General features: G+C 39.3%; 1 protein-coding gene across 12 annotated transcripts in view; it reads left to right on the forward strand.

The window, feature by feature from the left end:
- LOC126187508 (condensin-2 complex subunit G2-like) overlaps window positions 1–20,369 on the forward strand; it is a 275,551-nt gene that overhangs the window by 120,497 nt on the left and 134,685 nt on the right. For all 12 annotated transcript variants that reach the window (XM_049928641.1, XM_049928640.1, XM_049928639.1 and 9 more), the window contains exon 10: window positions 4,784–4,966. In XM_049928641.1, coding sequence (XP_049784598.1) covers window positions 4,784–4,966 — 183 coding nt within the window. The remainder of the gene's footprint in view (window positions 1–4,783; window positions 4,967–20,369) is intronic.

Here is a 20,369-nt window from a genome sequence, read left to right on the forward strand (position 1 = left end):
CCAGTGACTATTGCTTCACACAAAACTTTGAATATGGTACAAGGAGTTCTCTTTCGTAGAGCCTTACTCAGATGATGAGCTAATCTAGCACAGTGAGGCGTACATTTTGTCTGGCAAGTACAAACATGTCCAAAAGATAACCAAGTAGATACAGCTGCTTTCCTCTTAAGTTTTAAAAGAAATGTCTTCCCAGAGAAAATTAAGAGATAGTGACATAAATTTCAGCTTGATATGTGTATCTGTTCTATGAAAAAGGGTTTTTAATGGTTGGACAGACAGACGGATGGGCAACAAGGTGACCCTGTAAGGGCTCTGTGTACCAGAATGATAAAAACAATGGGAGAGATAACATAAATAACTACAGACCCATTAAACTCACTAAAATTTCCACAATAATCTCAAAAATACTGGAAGGCATTATGTATGAGAGAATTATGGAATTTATAAATAAAAAGTCCTATGTAATGAACAACACTTGAGTTGGAAATAACAACTGCAGTTTTTAAATGCGTTAACTACATGCTGTTCCCAACAGACATGATAACAGAAGTCAACATAAATATTTATGGACCATCTAAAGTTTTTTATGTGGTAAGTCATAAGATTCTACTGTGAAGGCTTTAACAGTGTGGCAGTACAGGTCTGTCCAACAGTTGGACAGTTCCTTCATGAATAATCATAAACAAGTGGTAAGCATTAAGCACCTTAAGTCTGTTTTTGATACGTAGTCATCCACTGCAGGTTCAGGTGTCAAGAATGGATTGGGTGGCATCTGGGGGGCTAAATTGGTAGTAACAGGTTCCCCCTACCCCTCCACCCTCTAAGCCAATATGTTACATTGTTGTCTTTAGATCTTGCTGTAGTATCCAGTCCTTAATAGGAAGTGTAGTACATAATGTACATCTGTTTCATCATCAACTAGAATCTCTGATAGATGGTGTCCTGGGTTTGACTGACATCAAAGGTCTTGGGTAGCTTACAGTCTTCGAGGATGTGGCGAACTGTTAATGCTTCTCCACAGATGCAGTGCAGGGTTTCTTCTTGTCATAGCAAAAATTCATGAGTTATTTTGGCATGTTCAGTTCTGACATAGCATAAAACATTATCTTCCCTTCTTGAGCATCATTGTGAATTCTAACCAGCCTTTGCTGGTGTTTTTGGTGGTCTGCAGTTCATTGGATTACCTTGATCTGCAGTTTATTGGTTACCTTGGCAATTGTCTTCCATTTCTTCAGGATACAACACTAAATGTGTGTCCTTACGTCAGTACTAGGAATATTTAGTTCAGGTGTTTCCATTCCCATTGCGTCTTTAGCTAGTTTGTCAGCCAGTTCATCAGTTTGAATGCCAATGTGACTTGGTGTCAAGAAACAAGTGGTAGACACGTCTGTACTGTGGAGGGCATACAGTTGCTCATGAATGGTAGAGACCAGTGTATGTCTCAATAGCACTTTTATATTGTTTGCAATGCACTTAAGGAGTTACTGTGTGTAATGAAATTCTGCTGCAGTAAAATCATTATGTTTTGTAGTGTTCTTTTATGGGTGTTAATTCAGTGGTATAAATACTTCATTCAATTAGTGGAGAATGATGTTCTTAATTCTGGCTATGTATGTATGCATAGCTGACATCTTCATTATGTTTGGAGTCATCAGTGTTATGGGACATTAAAATGTGGCTACCCTTGGATGACTGAACAAAATGTACAGCTAAAAAAATTGGGAGTTATATTGACTTTGCTGTCGTACCATAGACCCATCCTTACTACTTTTGGAGAATATATCAAGGAAGAATTTGCAATTGAGACTACTGCAGGAAATCTGAGCAAGTTAAGTTCTCATCAGAGGTCTTGTGCTCATAGTGTGCTGGCATCTGTTCTATGAAGGTTGAGGAATGACCAGGTACTTAGATTGCGAAATACAATGGGATGGCAGGGATGGTTTGCATTGATTAATTATGATTGTGTAGTTAAATACAGTTTGTTGGCATTGTATTTTCAGTTTAATATTCCTGCATCTACAAGGTGGCTAACGACTGGACTAGCTCGCAAAGCTCCAACTGTCAAACAAATTCGTTGTGGTGGATGCGATGTAATATTTACAAGACGGGTAGTCCTGTTAACTCATAAACTATGCTTCTTTAGTCCAAACAGGATGAAATGAATGCTTTATGAAACTGTAATAATGTTGTTGAATTCACACCCCAATTACAGTTAGCAGGAAAACAGAGTATAGAATCTTTTCATGCAGAAAGTCTTGAATTGTCATGTAAGATTTGGTAACTATCGAAGTTCATTATCAAAAAAAGTCCTAGAAAATGGTACTGGTCCACTACTTCTAGCAGCAGACAGCTATACAAAAGGACAGAAATGGACAGAAAAGTATGGCCACCACTTCTCACCAGCAGACTTGCGTGTCATGCACGTATGCACGTTTGTAGAATACAGTCTGCCCATCCTCATCCAGAACTATACAGAACTGTAATAATAAACAAATATCATTGACATATAATTCTGGTATGACATGTCCCACAGTGTGTTCTGTGTCATTTACTGTAACTGCAAAAAGTGTGCCACTTAAAACTAATTCCTGTGGGACTCCATTGTCCTGGAAATGTTGGTTACTAAGGGCCATGCCCATCCTGGCTCTAAACTATCTAAATTATAAAAAAGATTTTGTATTAAGCTCACTCGTGATGCCATCACTTTTTATTGTATGCCTCGTGAAAACCAAAGCATACTGTGATCAAATGTTGGTGGTGCACAAAAGTCTCTCTAATCACAATCTCCAACTATATAAGATGATTAGTGGTAGTTCAAGGTCTTCAGAAAGGAGCTATAGATTCCAAATATAACGAAGTCGCACTTTATCCATCCTTTCTAATAGTTAACCCAAGTTACTTGTTAGGTTGATCAGTCTGTAGCTATATCTGTTTCTTGCACCTTGCCCTGGTTTTAGCATAGGTGTTTTGATACTCTCTTTCCGGCCGTCTTGCCATATCTTGTTGAAAATTTTTGAAATAGAGTTTCTACCATGTTCACGAAGACGTCAAAGCATTTGATTGTGGATTTTGTCTTGTTCTGCGGACATATCCCTACATTTTTTTAAAGCATTATTTAGTTCACAGGCTATAAAGGGTACATTGTAGGTTGATAGGTCTGTTGAAATACTGCATTCTTTTAAAAGGCGATATTGAATTAAATTAGGATGGTAATTCATAGATGCTGACATTTCAGCATAATATATTGCTAAATGTCCAGCAATGTTCAGAGGAACAGGTGTCAATTTTTTCTCCACCAAGAAATCACTGGATTCTATTAATGTACTGAAATCCACTAATCCACTATAATTTGAACCCCACTTGTGAAGCAAGGGTATGTGGTGTCATAGAACAAACCTACTGTTCCCAACATTCTTTCTCCCTTTGTTTGGCCTTGGTCTTGTGAATAAAATTAGATTTTTGCTAGAGGAGTTGCTAGAGCCCGTTGTCATTCTCTGATGGCATCTACGATCTCTTTGCACCATTACAGAACATGTTACCATCTAGGTGAACCTGAAGAGAATGGTTCTTTAGTGTTTGCAACTACGAGAATCATTTCTGTTGCATCTCGTACTACTTCATCAATCCTCTTCTTGTATTTTTTGTGATATGCACTTTAGCAGTGAAAAAATTCCAATCATCTCTTTGCAGAGACCAACATTGTAAACAACCTGTGTGGTGTAGATTTGGAGATAATCAGGTAATGTTCACTATTGCAAAGATCAATGTGAACATTCCTCTGGATCATAGGATGGCAGATTATAAAATCTGTTGCAGAATATGAGCCATAAGCAGTGCTGAAATGTGTTTGAGCCCCTGTACTTATTAGGCAGAGCTCAATACCTGAGAATAATCTTTTCAGTAGTTGCCCACTACTAATTGTTATGTTTTTGTTGTTTGTTCGGTTTGTTTTATCATGTAATTTACAACACTTGTAAAAACGTAATTTAATGTGTTAGCTGCTTTTAAGGGATTTGTTACTTTCTTTATTATCCTCTGATAGTGTCACGATGTGACATGATATCCTGTTTTCACCAGTTTCTTTTTTTATAACTCTCTGCATTCCCTTCACTTTGTTGAATAAATATGTTTTTATCATTATGCATTATTTTTGTGTATCTTATTACATTTCTTAGTATGTTGGGATACTTTTTATAATATATGTGTAAATCAAGTAAAGAATTATTCAAGTTACGTGTTTTATTTAGTAGTCTCTCTTTCTGGCTTGAAACCCTTATCCCTTGTGATTCAGATATTCATTTTAAAGCTGCCCTGTATGCCACAATAAAGGAGCAGTGGATGTGGTGGAAAAGAATACTGTATAGTGAAGGAAGGAGATATAAAAAACCACTTGCAAGAGGTTAACTCCGCTTAAAACTTTATCCATTTATTAAATTATGTGTAAAACAATTTAGTGATATTAATACAGTGTCTCTTGCAGGTACCTTAACATTGTCAACAAGTTTTTAAAATTGCTATAGTCTTGAATTTGATCTGCCTACTCTTAGCTCCAGGCTTTGTTTGCCGAATTGCAGAGGTTCTAGAGGCAATTAGTGATGCATTAACATCATATTAGTTAATGAAGATTGAAGTAAAATGTCATTGTAACTAATATGAGTTATATAATAATAAAATGCATTGATGTGAATGAGTTAATTTTCTGTGATATTAAGGACAGATTCTATCATTTTCCTTTAGTAACCAGCTGTCATCCTGTATGAATTGTAAACATATCATTTTCCAGCACATTTGCCAGATAGCATCTGATTTTTGGCAAGTAATTCCACCAGAAGTTATCCAGCAGTGGTTGACTATTGTGATAACACAACTGGCCTGGGACTCTAGCTCTGCAGAAGTACGGAGGAGTGTATACCGGGGAATGCGAGCACTTGTTGTTAATCCACTGTGTGCTGAATACATGCAAAAGGTTTGTCCACTACTCTTACTGTGAAAGCAATTTAATGTGAAACCCATTTTTTCTCCTTTTGAAAACAAGATGTGAATACACATTACAAGTTCAGCATTTGTTAATTCATGTTAAATTTATTTTTCCTGTGTTTCTACTTTGAAAAAAGTTAGTAAGTACGTGGTTAAAATAATCTTGTATTTTGTTGCATACAGTTTGTATTTTAACAAGTTTGTTTGTATGGCCATCCTCCGTAGCAAGCAAATAAATACTTGTTTTGTAAATAGAACTGCCTTTTCCTGCTGCCACTTAATTTATTTATCCAAACACACTTTGCCTTTCTCTTGTTTTAAGGCATCATCAGTGGGGTCTATAACGGTACAGTTTTGTTAGTTTTAGATTATTAAACAGTTCACATTCAGCTGTCACCAAAGCTTTCAACCACTCGCTAACAGCTAGTACAACACCACACAATTTAAACCACCAACCTCCCCCCGACACAAAAAAGCACTCTTTGTCTCTCTCTCTCTCTCTCTCTCTCTCTCTCTCTCTCTCTCTCTCTCTCTCTTACATTCAAACGGTATAAACACCATGAATAGAAGTTAGTGTTGAAAATATACTTCGTTTGGTTGGGTACAAGTAGGTAAACATGCCAAAGAGGGGGAAACACATAATGGAGTTGCTATATTTACATTGTGAAAAGCAGTGTCCATCGAAATAGTTATATAGAGTGGCAAAATAACAATAGTACACCACAAAAAAGATGGAGAAACATGATGAACCGTGTGGAGAAGGTCAGAACACAAAGTTGTGCTTATATGTCAGTAATAAAGTGGTAGTGCGACCCACAGACCAGATGTGAGGAAACGCAGATCAGCAAATCGTAAGTAATTACTTTTTTACAAAAAAAAATTGTGACTTGAACTGTTTAATAATCTATAACTAACAAAACTGTGTCGTTATAGATCCCTCTGATGATGCCTTTGAACAAGAGAAAGCCAAATGTGCGTTTGGATAAATAAATTAAGTGACAGCAGGAATAGGCAGTTTTATTTACAAAACAAGTAGTTTGTATTTTATTCTAGTAACAGAAGTAGTCCACAATACTCATTGTGTTAGTAGTCCATTATAACTTTATGTCATTTTGTATACAATCACAGTAATAAAATCATACCACTAATATAGTGGATGTGTATGGAAGTAGCACAGTATATATTACAATTCCGATTACTGTAAATTAATATTTATTGCTACTGATGAACTGGATGTATACAAACAATAGTACTATAGAGAACAGAGTTCACAGATCTATGTACTGACTTGGCAGAAAATCCTAAGAAATTTTGGTGTTATGTCAAAGCGGTAGGTGGATCAAAACAAAATGTCCAGACACTCTGTGACCAAAATGGTACTGAAACAGAGGATGACAGACTAAAGGCCGAAATACTAAATGTCTTTTTCCAAAGCTGTTTCACAGAGGAAGACTCCACTGTAGTTCCTTCTCTAGATTCTTGCACAGATGACAGATATCGAAATAGACGACAGAGGGATAGAGGAACAATTAAAATCGCTCAAAAGAGGAAAGGCCGCTGGACCTGATGGGATACCAGTTCGATTTTACACAGAGTAAGCGAAGGAACTTGCCCCCTTCTTGCAGCGGTGTACCGTAGGTCTCTAGAAGAGCGTAGCATTCCAAAGGATTGGAAAAGGGCACAGGTCATTCCCGTCTTCAAGAAGGGACATCGAACAGATGTGCAGAACTATAGACCTATATCTCTTAACGTCGATCAGTTGTAGAGTTTTGGAACACGTATTAAGTTCGAGTATAATGACTTTTCTGGAGACTAGAAATCTACTCTGTAGGAATCAGCATGGATTTCGAAAAAGACGGTCGTGTGAAACCCAGCTCTCACTATTCGTCCACGAGACTCAGAGGGACATAGACACGGGTTCACAGGTAGATGCCGTGTTTCTTGACTTCCGCAAGGCGTTTGATACAGTTCCCCACAGTCGTTTAATGAACAAAGTAAGAGCATATGGACTATCAGACCAATTGTGTGATTGGATTGAAGAGTTCCTAGATAACAGAATGCAGCATGTCATTCTCAATGGAGAGAAGTCTTCCGAAGTGAGAGTGATTTCAGGTGTGCCGCAGGGGAGTGTCATAGGACCGTTGCTATTCACTATATACATAAATGACCTTGTGGGTGACATTGGAAGTTCACTGAGGCTTTTTGCACATGATGCTGTGGTGTATCGAGAGGTTGTAACAATTGAAAATTCTACTGAAATGCAGGAGGATCTGCAGCAAATTGACGCATGGTGCAGGGAATGGCAATTGAATCTCAATGAAGACAAGTGTAATGTGCTGCGAATACATAGAAAGATAGATCCCTTATCATTTAGCTACAAAATAGCAGGTCAGCAACTGGAAGCAGTTAATTCCATAAATTATCTGGGAGTATGCATTAGAAGTGATTTAAAATGGAGTGATCATATAAAGTTGATCGTTGGTAAAGCAGATGCCAGACTGAGATTCATTGGAAGAGTCCTAAGGAAATGCAATCTGAAAACAAAGGAAGTAGGTTACAGTATGCTTGTTCGCCCACTGCTTTGAATACTGCTCGGCAGTGTGGGATCCGTACCAGATAGGGTTGATAGAAGAGAGAGAGAGGATCCAACGGAGAGCAGCGCACTTTGTTACAGGATCATTTAGTAATTGCGAAAGCGTTACGGAGATGATAGATAAACTCCAGTGGAAGACTCTGCAGGAGAGACGCTCAGTAGCTCGGTATGGGCTTTTGTTAAAGTTTCGAGAACATACCTTCACCGAAGAGTCAAGCAGTATATTGCTCCGTCCTATGTATATCTCGTGAAAAGACCATGAGGATAAAATCAGAGAGATTAGAGCCCACACAGAAGCATACCGACAGTCTTTCTTTCCACGGACAATACGAGACTGGAATAGAAGGGAGAACTGATAGAGGTACTCATGGTACCCTCCGCCACACACCGTCAGGTGGCCTGCGGCGTATGGATGTAGATGTAGATGTAGATGTAGATCTAGATCTAGATCTATATCTATAAGAGGTATAACCAGCTTTTAATCAATAACTGCTTCTATTGTCCCTTAAAAAATTTCCATAGAAGTTGCTTTATGTGATGTGGCATCCTACTAAAGAAATGTCTATTGAAACAAGTGGACTGAGGTCTGTATTTCTTTTAGTGTTCAGTATCATGTAATAAATGTATTCAGTTAATTCATTGTAATAATGAATGTCTGTTTTCATGATGTTATTGTTTTACATTCTCTTTCAGAAAATAAGTGACTTAAGAACATGCAAGGGGAAGACAGTTATTAAATTTAGTTATGTTGGAAATTATTGTTTGTGCTGTGTTCCAGTCTCAAAGTAGCATCTCCATCTAGACTACTGACACTCCATCCAAAACCTCAGTTCCTTGTTGCAAAGGAGTGGATTCACCAATAGCAGCCAACTGTAAGGCTTGGCAGTTTGGAAAGCTTGTTCCCCCTCTATGGCAGTGCCCATTAGCAGACACATGTCCCACCTCACTAACCTTCTGATCTCTCTCTCTCTCTCTCTCTCTCTCTCTCTCTCTCTCTCTCTCTCTGTGTGATGAGGTGCATACTATAGTTGAGTGACAAGGTTTGTTAATGAATTATGTAGGGGCAGTGTTACCTGTTTGAGGTAAATTTTAGTTTGCATACACACATACACTGAATTTTGCACTATTGTGAGAAAGTCTGGTAGAAGATAAGAAAACTTGCTAGCTTGTGGTTAGCGGCTCAGAGGGAGGTGGCTAGTTTTCTGGCTAGGAATGCAGGAGGGAGGGGTGAAAGGTGTATGGGCTGGCACGATTGTAATGGCCAGTGGAAAGTAGCACATACTGATGGCGACTTGGGGACATGACTTGGACGTGGGCGACGGGATGAAGGAAGGGTAAATTGTCGGGTGGAGGGTGCAGGGACAGTGGTTTACATGAGACTGATTCCAGGACAATTACAGGAGCAGAGGATGTGTTGTAAGGATAACTTCCATTTGCGTAGTTCAGAGAAGCTGGTGGTGGAGGGAATAATCCAGATGGCTCAGGTTTTGAAGCAGTCTTTGTAATTGACTATGTTGTGCTCAGCTGCATGTTGTGCCACCGGCTGGTCAACTAAGTTCTTGACAACAGTTTGCAGGGTGTATACGGCCCGGGACAACTGGGAGATCTGGGAAAAACCCAGGAATTTTTTCATCCAGGAGAAAAGCGGGAAAAACCCAGGAATTTTTTAGAATTCTAGGAATTTTTCATTGTTTTAGTTTTCAGTTAAATTTTTGTAATTTTGATACTCTAACGAAGAATATTTCTGTATCCCGCTACTGCAGAATAATACTTCAATAATAAAACATAAATGAGAGATAAAAACAAAAATAACTTAAATTGCAAAGGAAATGCGCCATATACAAGAACGACACACAGTGCTCATGCAAGTGTCTGCCAACAGCAAAATGTGTCAAAGGCCTTATGAAGACTATGCAATGCTTCATAAAAACAAATTGCCTCCGATGAGTGTGAAGTCCTAACTGTTTACATTAGATTTGTTTTAGCAATTATGAGAGGGCTCTTGCGCATGCGCAGTTGAGTTACGTTTGAGTTGTAGATTCTCTCGCTTCTGGCTACAGGAATGTGGCTGTTGGCTGTGCAAGCAGTTAGATGCTACCAGGAAAAGGGAGCGCCAAATTCATATTATTGAGGAAAAAAACTTGTTTCACAAAGCACCTAGCATCCTGCGCATGTTTGTCTACCGATTATTCATATGATTTTGAAACGCTTCCCTATTTGTTTTTGAACATATTTGAACACTTTTAAGTTGCTTTCTAAATGAATCATAAGTCGAGTTTTGAATGCGTGGATGGGGTATGTGATGTCTCTGTCAGGAGAATCCTCGTCGCATCTAGAAATAAAGTTTCCGCAGACAAAAGGGGATGGGGCTTGTATGAGCTGAGCAGAATAAAGCCGAATGGATGAATGCCAATCGCTGTCTGATTATGTGGTTGATTGGGTTTGCAAATGATCAGCGATGTTATAATTACTAACAAAATCCATAGATTCAGACTACCAGAATGGAAATAAATGACTGACAGGAATAATAGGTGGTGTATCCAAGAAAATGAAATGTTGACAGAAAATTTTTGGCCAGCTCACTACACTAGTAAGGACCAGTTGTACAGCCCCTGGCTAGCAGCTGCTTTAGTTTTATTCTGGAAGTAATGCGGAAAACATGTTGTACAAACACGTAAATACGCTTAACCAGAAAATAATCACAGGATTACTAAACCTGTGATTCTGGCAGGGTTAGTGAAGTTAATCGGCGAACAAATTTTGACAGTGCAGGAATAGCTACAGAATTGGTGATGACAAGATTTTGTTAAATGAGGAAGGAGAAGAAACGAGGACATCACACAAATTATGGAAGAATAAGACTATTCCAAATTTATAAAAAAATTCTTAATACTACTTTTCGATCCCATGCTTGAGAAACTGGTGCGTTTGAATGAAATGTGAAACTATTTCCTAACATAAAGCTTTTTGCTTGTAGTAGGCCTAATAGGCATTTGATATTGGTACTTCGTGAATTATATTCTGTGTTACAAAAATGGCCATTTGTGCCAAATCAGTCTCATTTATTTGGTGTGTGTTACAAAACTACTGCAATATTAGAAAGGCCTATTTTGTTTTATGTAGCAGACAGTGACAAAATATATGTAATCAGATCGAGAAACCACACCAGTCTTGGGTAGAATTTGTGTTAACAGATTTTTCAGTATTAGATAATGACATTTTGATTTTTCATGTAGCAAAATGTTTGACAAACTTTGATGAGGTAATAGATTCTTTCGCAGAAAGGAAAGCACGCCATGTAAAGCTGTAGCAAGATTAGAGAGAAGGAAATGCTAGGAGCTAAGGATTGAGGAAATGTGTAATTTCGTGTTTATCTCTTGTCTTTATTGGTTTTTATGTATCCTATATTTAATTTTATGTCACACAAAACATCAAGTTATTAGCTAATAGGCAATGAAGAGTGCAAATTTTCTGAAGAGTTCTTGTTCTCCCGATTACAAATAATCCCATCCGCTATTAATTGCGACTTTTTATATATATATAAAAGAGGGGCAGGCTGCCAAACCGGCTGACTGGGAGCAGGAGAGGCACCACAGGACATTTCAATTTCCGCTGTCCTGAATATAGTTTGATGGCTCCCTTTACAAAATATACACATTTCAATTTCACAGAGCGAAATACAGTGACGTGCGGTAGAAGAATGCTTTATGAAGAGGCGTGGCACTGCACTTTGGCACACTTAAGACCAAATAATATGTCTTACATTTCCTCGAACACACATGTTTATATTTCAGATTTTTCAGAAAGATGTGTGCTACAAGATGAACATATTCTTGAAAAAAAAAATATATATATATATAGTATTGACCCGGTTCGCAAATATCGTAGATCCAGGGCTGATGCGGAGAGCAGTCTGAGTTATGCTGTTTCCCCTTCATTTACTCTCACGTCAAATGAAAACAAAACGGATATCTGTGGCTGGGAGCTATCAAGTGAATTAAAATACGTTCACATAATTACGAAAGGCTAAAATATGTCATTAGTTTCAGATTTTATTTTATTTCCACCTTTCTGACCGTCAAGCATTTACCACCCTGCGGAACAATGAAGTTAATTATGTCTGTTTGCTAAAGAAATTTGACTTGTATTAACTTTTTCTACAGAGGCAGTCAATGTGTTTGAAACGAAATGTCTAATTCCACAGTACTGGCTAGTTTCAGCTGTTCGCTTCATTTCAAGTGCACGTTTTCATCTTCTAGCACATATGATGTTATGCCATAATAAAGAACCAAACATGATATAATACAGTGCTGCTGCTTCAAGAAAATTTACGTCCCAAAAACCACACTGAAAAGCTTAATATCAGGTTGAGGTCTACTTCATTGGGAATCTGGACATAAGAATGTGCACTTTAAGTATGCACTTTAAATGTGCACATTTTAGTATGGTTCACAAAATTTCGATGCTCTTGGAGTATCCTCTGATGTCTTGTTTCTTTTATGACGTAATGTATGATCTTTCAATGTTTTACATGTACGTACATACGGGCTTCCTACATCATGATAGCTGTGCAAGTGCGGTGTTGCCTGTTATCTGCGCTCTCTGGCAACTGCTGAAATGAACCTATTTCTAACAGGTCGTGGGAAAATATTGTGAATGATGGTTTGAAAATCATTACTTTCAAAGTAAATATCCTTTTACGTAAGTTGAACTATGTGCAAGAATGTCCATGAATTTATTAAATCGCAGAGCGTTTGACTCTCATTTAAAAATCAACTCTTTGATGATGAGCCATTTAGTAGAATTTTGAACCCTGAAGATCCGACACTTATGTGATTACTAAGAATTTTACTGGCACATTTGTGTGATACATCTTAAAATGTAACACGTGAAAAAAAAGATCAACATTATATGCGAAAGCTTAGCTTCTCTTACAGCTTATTAACCTTAGAGACCAATATTATATGTTAAAGCTTTGCTTTCCTTGTAGCAACACTATGTATATTAATTTAAACTATTAACTTTTCCTGTTTGTGTGTTCATGCTACTTAACAGTGATGTTGCTGTTGGCTGACTGCATCACATGTCCTATGCTCTGAATATCCGCTGTCGTCGGCTGGTGAGATCAAGTGACATGATCTATGACTGGCTTACAGAAGCGCATTTCAATCTCGATTTCAATGATTCGGAAAATAACATGCGGTGTTTGGTGGAATTCCAATGTATACTTTTGTAGCATGAAAATATGCAGTGTACACGTTGCTGCACATCAAAGATATTTCCCAAACGTGTCTTTTTTTCCCTGAGTTTCGTTTTCTAAAGTGCTGGGAAATTCTATTTTTTTCCTTGTTGATGTATACACCCTGGTTTATCAATGGACTTCATTCTAGTGGACAGTTGGGAGGTAGTCATACCACCATAAAAAGCTGTGCAGTATTTGCAGCGGAGTTGGTATTTGACGTGGCTGCTTCCACAGGTGACACAGCCTCTGACGGAGTAGGATGCCTGTGACATGACTGGAGTAGGAAGTGCTGGTGGGTGCATTGGACAGGTTTTGCACCTTGATCTGCCAGGGATATGATCCCTGTGGCTAACGGTTAGGGTTGGAGTGGGAGTGGCGTAAGACAGACTAGGATGTCTTTGTGTGGGTTGGGTGGCCAATGAACACCACTTTAGGAGGGATGGGAAGGATCTTGAGTATGGTATCCCTGATTTCTATGCAGGATGAGAAATAATAAAAGCACTGGGGTAGGATAGGGTTCAGTTGTTCCAGTCTAGGATGATAGTGGGTGACAAGGGTGCATTCCTTTTTAGCTGATTCTTGGGGAATGGTGGGAGGATTAGGGGTGTATGGGATATAGCATGGCAAATCAGTTTCTGGGCTGGGTTAGGAGGATATTACCTATTAGTGAAGACCTTTGTGAGGCCTTCAGTACACTGGTTAAGGTAGTTCTTGTCACAGCATATACATTGTCCACACGTGACTAGGTCGGGAGGGATTTTTTGGTGTGGAAGGGATGGCAGCTATTGAAGCTACGTATTTAACGATTAAGTTCTTCAGTATACTAATGCTGGTTTCTCAATGACTTTTAGTATAGATTTTAAAAAGTTTTCTCAAAATCTGTGAATTTTAGTCTTTGCTCATTCTTAATGTCATTTGTAAGGGTACAAATCCTTAGTGTCAGTCTTAAATACGTATGAGAAGACACACATTTGGTTCTTGGCCCTCGGCATTTGAATATCATTACATATTATGCACTTTGTGTAGAAAGGAATACAGTGACACAGTAGCATATGTGCAATTATGTACTGAAACTGACTGTAAGTTCGACATGGTGCAGAAACATTCACTAGTGTGTCATATTGAATTTGTACGAGTTGACTGGAGTTGCAGATAAAGTCACGCAGAATGTTTCATAATAAACAGTGAACACTGATGTGAGTAAATACAATAATTAAAAAAAAGTAAAAGCGTTTCAGCAAACACGGGTCTCCAAATTAGCTGTTTGTGAGATTATTGCAAATATGTGTGGTTGTACTGACTTAAGTATGAAGTATTGAGTTAGTTAGTACAGTTATATTTGAAATATGAACTCAAGTCTCCATCCCAGTTGGGCTCAAATTTCAACCCTGATCTATGTTTGGGGAATGTGGTAGATGCATGAAAGAGCACTGGTACATTTTGCTGGGGATGTTAACACGACACCTAAAACACCAGTATGGTCAAAGACAGGTAAGTTGAGTACAGCCTGTAGCTTGGCCCCAAAATTACCTGACCTCGATCTTTTTCTGATATCATCTCAAAAGTGAACTGTACACAACTCCAGTTGAAGAATTGGTGCCGCAGATTGTACAGTATTGTCTAGATACATGATATGGAGAGTTGGTGACGACATGAGAGCCAAATCTAACTAGTATGCTCTTCTTGGCAATTTTCTTTGAAAACCTTGTATCCATTACATGGACAGCCATGATTGTTGATGGCTCTGTAGAGTGGCACCTGGCAGAGTAGCCAGGCCCTCCCTTACTCCTGTTGAGGTGTGGTTGTTAAAACTACAAATAGTGGTAACAGTATGCAATTTCCATCAACACAGCTACTAGCTAATCTGATAGGTAGTACCGGAGAGGGGGATGGGGCAAGAAATTTGAGGCTATCTGTTGATGTCACAATACAATCGATGTATAAAAGTAATTCGAGAAGCCCTATTCAAGGAGCCATGTGAAAGTCCTTGAACTGGCAATTTCGATATTAATTGTGCTTGCTCTTACAATAAATAAATATGACTTTCATGTTAATACTAGTGGAAGTTATTGAGAAATAATCTTGTGGAATATTAAATTTGTGGGAGTGAGGGAAAACAAGGGGGGAGGTTTGAGGTTCAGATCAGTACGAGGAATCTGATATCTGGATAAAATTCAGCTGCACAGTGTTGTCGATTGGATTTTAAAAACTTAAGAATGTTACGAGGTTTAAGTAAAATTTGAGTTTAGCACATTTACCCATTTGGTGAATATCTTTTGCATTATGGGGAGGAGGTTGCTAGACTTACAGTTTTTTTGTTTCCTGTGAAGCATGTGATCATACTGTGAGAGATTTCAGGAATTGTCTGTAATGTTCTATAAAATTAGTCCAGTCAATGAAGGTAAATTAGGGGAAAAAATTTGAATAGTCACAAATTTTTGTACAGTGGTAGACAGAAGTGCAACGAGAATGTACTAAAAATTCTCTGTGATAAGGTGTGAGTGCGGGGCTGAGAGGGCATTTAGGCATCGCTTTTTGTGTTTTTCTGGAATAACTAAAAAAATTGCAGCTTCTACTGAAAATGTTTCCCATACAAAATTACTACATTAAATTTCCTATGAAAAGGGCCCTATTCTTTTTTCTTGTGGACTAATGGTTTCCATGTTGCAGGGGATGGTGAAACGACAGATTATTAAAAAGAGCTTGACAGTCTGGAATAAGAATGAATATATTTACAGTTTTTGTTTGTTTTTCCAGTCATTGTCAGTATTGTTCAATTGGGGCTTTTGCTTTAGTAATGATGAGTTGCTCCAACTTGGACCAGCAGTACAAGTAATGTGCACAAACACCCCTGCAGGTACTTTCTCTCACGGATTTACTGTGGTACCCACCCCACCTTGAAGATGTGGTATCCCTCAATATAACTCACCATGTGAAAAATAAACAATAAAAGAGCACAATACATACACTCTCCTATAAAATAGTCTGTCATATTGTTTTATTGTTTACGAATATCATTTGTCAGATAGGTAAATGTAGCGTTATACATCGATCATCTGAAGTGATATTTAACACCACAAAACTTTTGGTAACTAATTTTGCAGACTTATTTTGTTTTACTTTTGCTGCAGCCCTAAGCATTTGTGTTTAAACACTATCATCTTCGAGTGTCTACACTTTCCTTGTAATTACAATGGCATTATACACCTCATCTGGTGTTACTTCTGTAATGTCATGGATTAATACTTAACTATTTATGTTTGTGATTGTTCTCATTAACTGTATGTACAATTAAAGAAATGTTGGATGGTTGTACTCTTCACTGATAGCTACTGTGGCATCTAGTGTGAATTAAATATAGAATATGTTCAACATTAATTTCTAGTTTATTTTCTTCACATTCTTATTGTCTTCAATCATTTATCTTACCAAATGTACATTGTATGCCCAGTGGATGTCTCTTCTGAATAGTTGTGTGTAATTCAACATGGTCCATCACCCAAATTTCAACCCTATTGTTATAAAATATTTTCTCCAATTTAGTTCTGATAGCCATTGTTTTGTGTAGTTCAACTTCCAACTCTGCTAACCTGTCTTTGCAGCTAAAAATTCTACAGTTTATTGAAAGTAGTAAAGCTACTTACTTTCAGCAGTCAATGACATAATGTTGTGATTTTGCTCCCATAACACGAAAGTTTCAAGCTAACAGCTTACTTATAATAAGAGTGGCTAAAATGTAAGATGTTTGTATCTTCAGCTTGTTCACATCATTTTCTGTATTTGTGTAAAACATTAAAGTAGAATGAGGTCATCCATATCACACATACAGTTCTTGTTTTTCAGCAAAGAGGTGCAATCTGGTTGAGAGCTTTTCATTGGATGCCCTGCACCACTGTCCCTTTGGTTGCTTTGAACTTGACACTGTGACTCATTGGCAACATCTGCGCAATACTACCTGCCATCATAGCCCCTCATAAAATTGAGCCTAATTCTTGTATTCTCTGATGGCCAGGTGATGGCAGATGTAGTTTGGATGCTCCATGATGATGGGAGGGGAGGGCCATTTTCAGAGATACTTTGAGCAGAAATATACACTGTATAAATATCCAGTGTGTATAACCTGTCAGGCATGATTTTATATGCTGCCTTACAGCTACTGCTGTGAGATATTTAATTCGGGTGTATGAATGTATTTACCTTCTTGATGCTGTAAATATTATATTTAGTAAATTACATGATAATACTTTTTTAATCCACCCTCCCCTCTCCCCGGATGCACCTACCAGTCCACTATATTGTCTCTGCTGTGTTCCTGCATACTTTTGCATGCAGCATTCACATATCTTTCCCCACTTGTGACTTACTCACCTCCAGAATTCCCCTCTCCCCATCTCACATCGCTTCTGTACTACCACTACTTACCCCAGCCGAGATCACTGCTCACTGTAGATGCAGTCATAGTTGGACCTTAGTGCCCTGGATGACAGTGGTTGACTGCACCTCTCTCTCTCTCTCTCTCTCTCTCTCTCTCTCTCTCTCTCTCTCTCTCTCTCTCTCTCTCTCTCTCCCCCCTCTCTCCTCCCCCTCTCCCTCTCCCTCTCCCTCTCCCTCCCTCCCTCCCTCCCTCCCTCCCTCCCCCCCCTCTCTCTCTCTCTCTCTCTCTCTGTGTGTGTGTGTGTGTGTGTGTGTGTGTGTGTGTGTTCTCTACATCTGGTGAAGGACTTAGTTCAGTAGCTGATAAAATGTAGCATTGCCTGTGTGCCACTTAATGCATTGTGTGAGTAGAAATCTATCTATTTCATACTGTTGTTACAATATCAAATACTATGCAGATATGATATAGGAACGCTGTGTGTATGGGCTTTGTGATGGTCCAGTTCCTGAGCTGGGGACTGGTAAGCGCCACCAATTCTCAGTCATCATAAGCTTTAGGCATGCTTCAGTGATCATCAAGCGGTGTGGCAATGGAATTTTGTGTGTCACAGGGAATGGCGATCTTGGCTTGGCCAATGGGCAGCCTATGGGAAACCTGTTGCCGCTCAGTTGTATAAGACTTACCAAGGCATGTGGGGCTCTTTCTAGATGGATTTTTATTTCCGTAGTTGATTGTGGGACCAAAGTAGAACTGTCGAAATTCTCTCCTCTTCCTCCCAACAGAATGGGTGGACTGCTGGTAGATACCAACACCCAGTTGCTTGAGAGGCCTCGTGTGACAGGCTCTGGATTTGTTCAGGGTGGTTTGGTGTTTAGTAACAGAACACAGCTGCAAAACAGAATGTTTTTTTGGTAAAAGATGAAAGGAAAGTTTCATGTTTTTACATTCAGAAGGGTTTACAAGGCATAGCAGGTATCTTAAAACTTGTCAGTCAGTTGTGCATTGGCACGATGTTGGTTGAAACCTCTGGTTCTCAACAAGTAACAAACCTGCAGAAAACAAAAAGCTTTGCAGAATAAGCCATTGAAACTGAGCTCCACACCACATTTAACTACAGCAAACGTGATGTGGTGTGCAGGAACTTGTTGGATATCCCGAAAGATGACCTGAAAGTTGCGTGGGTCCAAGGAGGCATTTTAGACTGACTGAATATCATGAAAATGGTGGAAGGTAATCTGATCTAATGCAACTCGTTCATCAGCGTGAAACTCCCAGAGCCTGTCAAGGCTGGTTTTCTTCACCCAAAAATGTGACCCTATGTCCCCAAGCCATTGCATTGTTTTAAATGCCAGCATTTTGAGTACATAACTCTAGGATGTAAGGGAGAAGCCACTTGTGGGAGTGTGGTATGGCTGCCCATAGAGGAGTCGAATGTTCATCTCTGGCGAGACCAAGGAGATGTACACTACTGGCCATGAAAATTGCTACACCAAGAAGAAATGCAGATGATAAACGGATATTCATTGGACAAATATATTATACTAGAACAGACATGTGATTACATTTTCATGCAGTTTGGGTGCATAGATCCTGAGAAATCAGTACCCAGAACAACCACCTCTGGCCGTAATAATGGCCTTGATACGCCTGGGCATTGAGTCGAACAGAGCTTGGATGGCGTGTACAGGTACAGCTGCCTGTGCAACTTCAACAGGATAGTCAAAGGTCCCAAAGGCACTGAACACTTTAAAATGTCTTAGTCACAGGTGTGGAGAGCAGACAGGGTGAATCTGCTCCAGTTTTATAGGGCTTTCATGCAATCGTGGCTTGACTGTAGGTTTGCAGTGTACAGCAAGGCCTTCATACCTCAAGATCATTGACAGTGTGCATCATGAGGGGATCAGGCTGGCCATGAATGCTTACTGGACAAGCCCCACACCCAGTCTCTGTGTTGAGGCTGACGAACCACCACTTACCATCTGACAGCAGCTCTTCATGATGCAACAGGTGTGTACATTCCTTGCTACTCGTAATCCATCAGTGTACCGTAATGTTGCTTGTCCAGCTGAGGCATGCCTTTTTACCAATCATCCACAGTCAATGAGTCTGTTTGAGATCCATGTGAAGTGTGTGCTGGAGTCCCTTTGTGTGGAGTGCAGACAGGCAAAAATCTGGGATTTGAACTGCCTGGTTACTGCAGAGCGCAGAGTAATTTTAGATTTAGTGCAGTACCGTAGAGATTGCAATCCTGCTTCTGTCTTTAATACAGTTTTTTAAATGAGCACTACCACTATGTAACTGTATTCATAGATGGGTCTAAGTGGGAGAATTCCGTTGGCTGCTCTGTTGTTTTTCCAGTTCGTGTCCTCAAGATTTGGTTGCCCCTGAGGTCACAGTATTCAGTGCCAAATTATCTGCAGCCTTGAGGGCACAGGAGGAGATGAGCTGTGTCATATCTGCTAAATTCCTCTTCTGTTCTGACTCCCAAATTGCCCTTCAGTCTCTCTGTAACATATGTATCCAGCCAAAAAAATAGTTCAGGATATCCATGATACCATTCTCCACTTACAGAGATTGGGGAAGGTGGTGTCTTTCTGCTGGGTGCCAGGGCACGTGGATGTTGCGGGGAACAAAACGGTAGATATAGCAGCCAAGGAGCTGTGTCGTGATCCTCAGTTAGTTCAGTATGCTATCCTCCTGGATGCTATCATCTCACTGTTGTACGGACTCGTGCATCAATTGGAAGATGAGTGGCTGGAAATGACAGACAATAAACTCCATCTAGTCAAGTCCACATTGCGGCTGTGGTGTACTTCCTTCCAGCCGCACAGACAGGAGGGGGGGGGGGGGGTCATCCTTACTCGTCTTTGCATAGGCCACAGCCTACGGCGTATGACTTCTTGCTCCGGCGAGAGGAGCCTCCAATGTGTGGTGCATGTGCCATGCAGATCACTGTGTGCCACATTTTATTAGACTATGTTTTATTTTCAGACCAGAGGACAGCAGCAGATTTACTGACACATCTGCTCTGTATTTTAAGTAACGTTCAAACGAATGTGGTCAATTTTAAAATTTTGTGATTTGTCCAACTTTTTTCCGTTAACACCCATGTTTTTTGTAAGTGGTCAGCCACTCACATTTCCTTGTGCTGATTTTTTAGGTCCTCTTACTTTTTACACGTT

Source organism: Schistocerca cancellata, chromosome 5 (genome assembly GCF_023864275.1).
Source record: "Schistocerca cancellata isolate TAMUIC-IGC-003103 chromosome 5, iqSchCanc2.1, whole genome shotgun sequence".
NCBI lineage: Eukaryota > Metazoa > Arthropoda > Insecta > Orthoptera > Acrididae > Schistocerca > Schistocerca cancellata.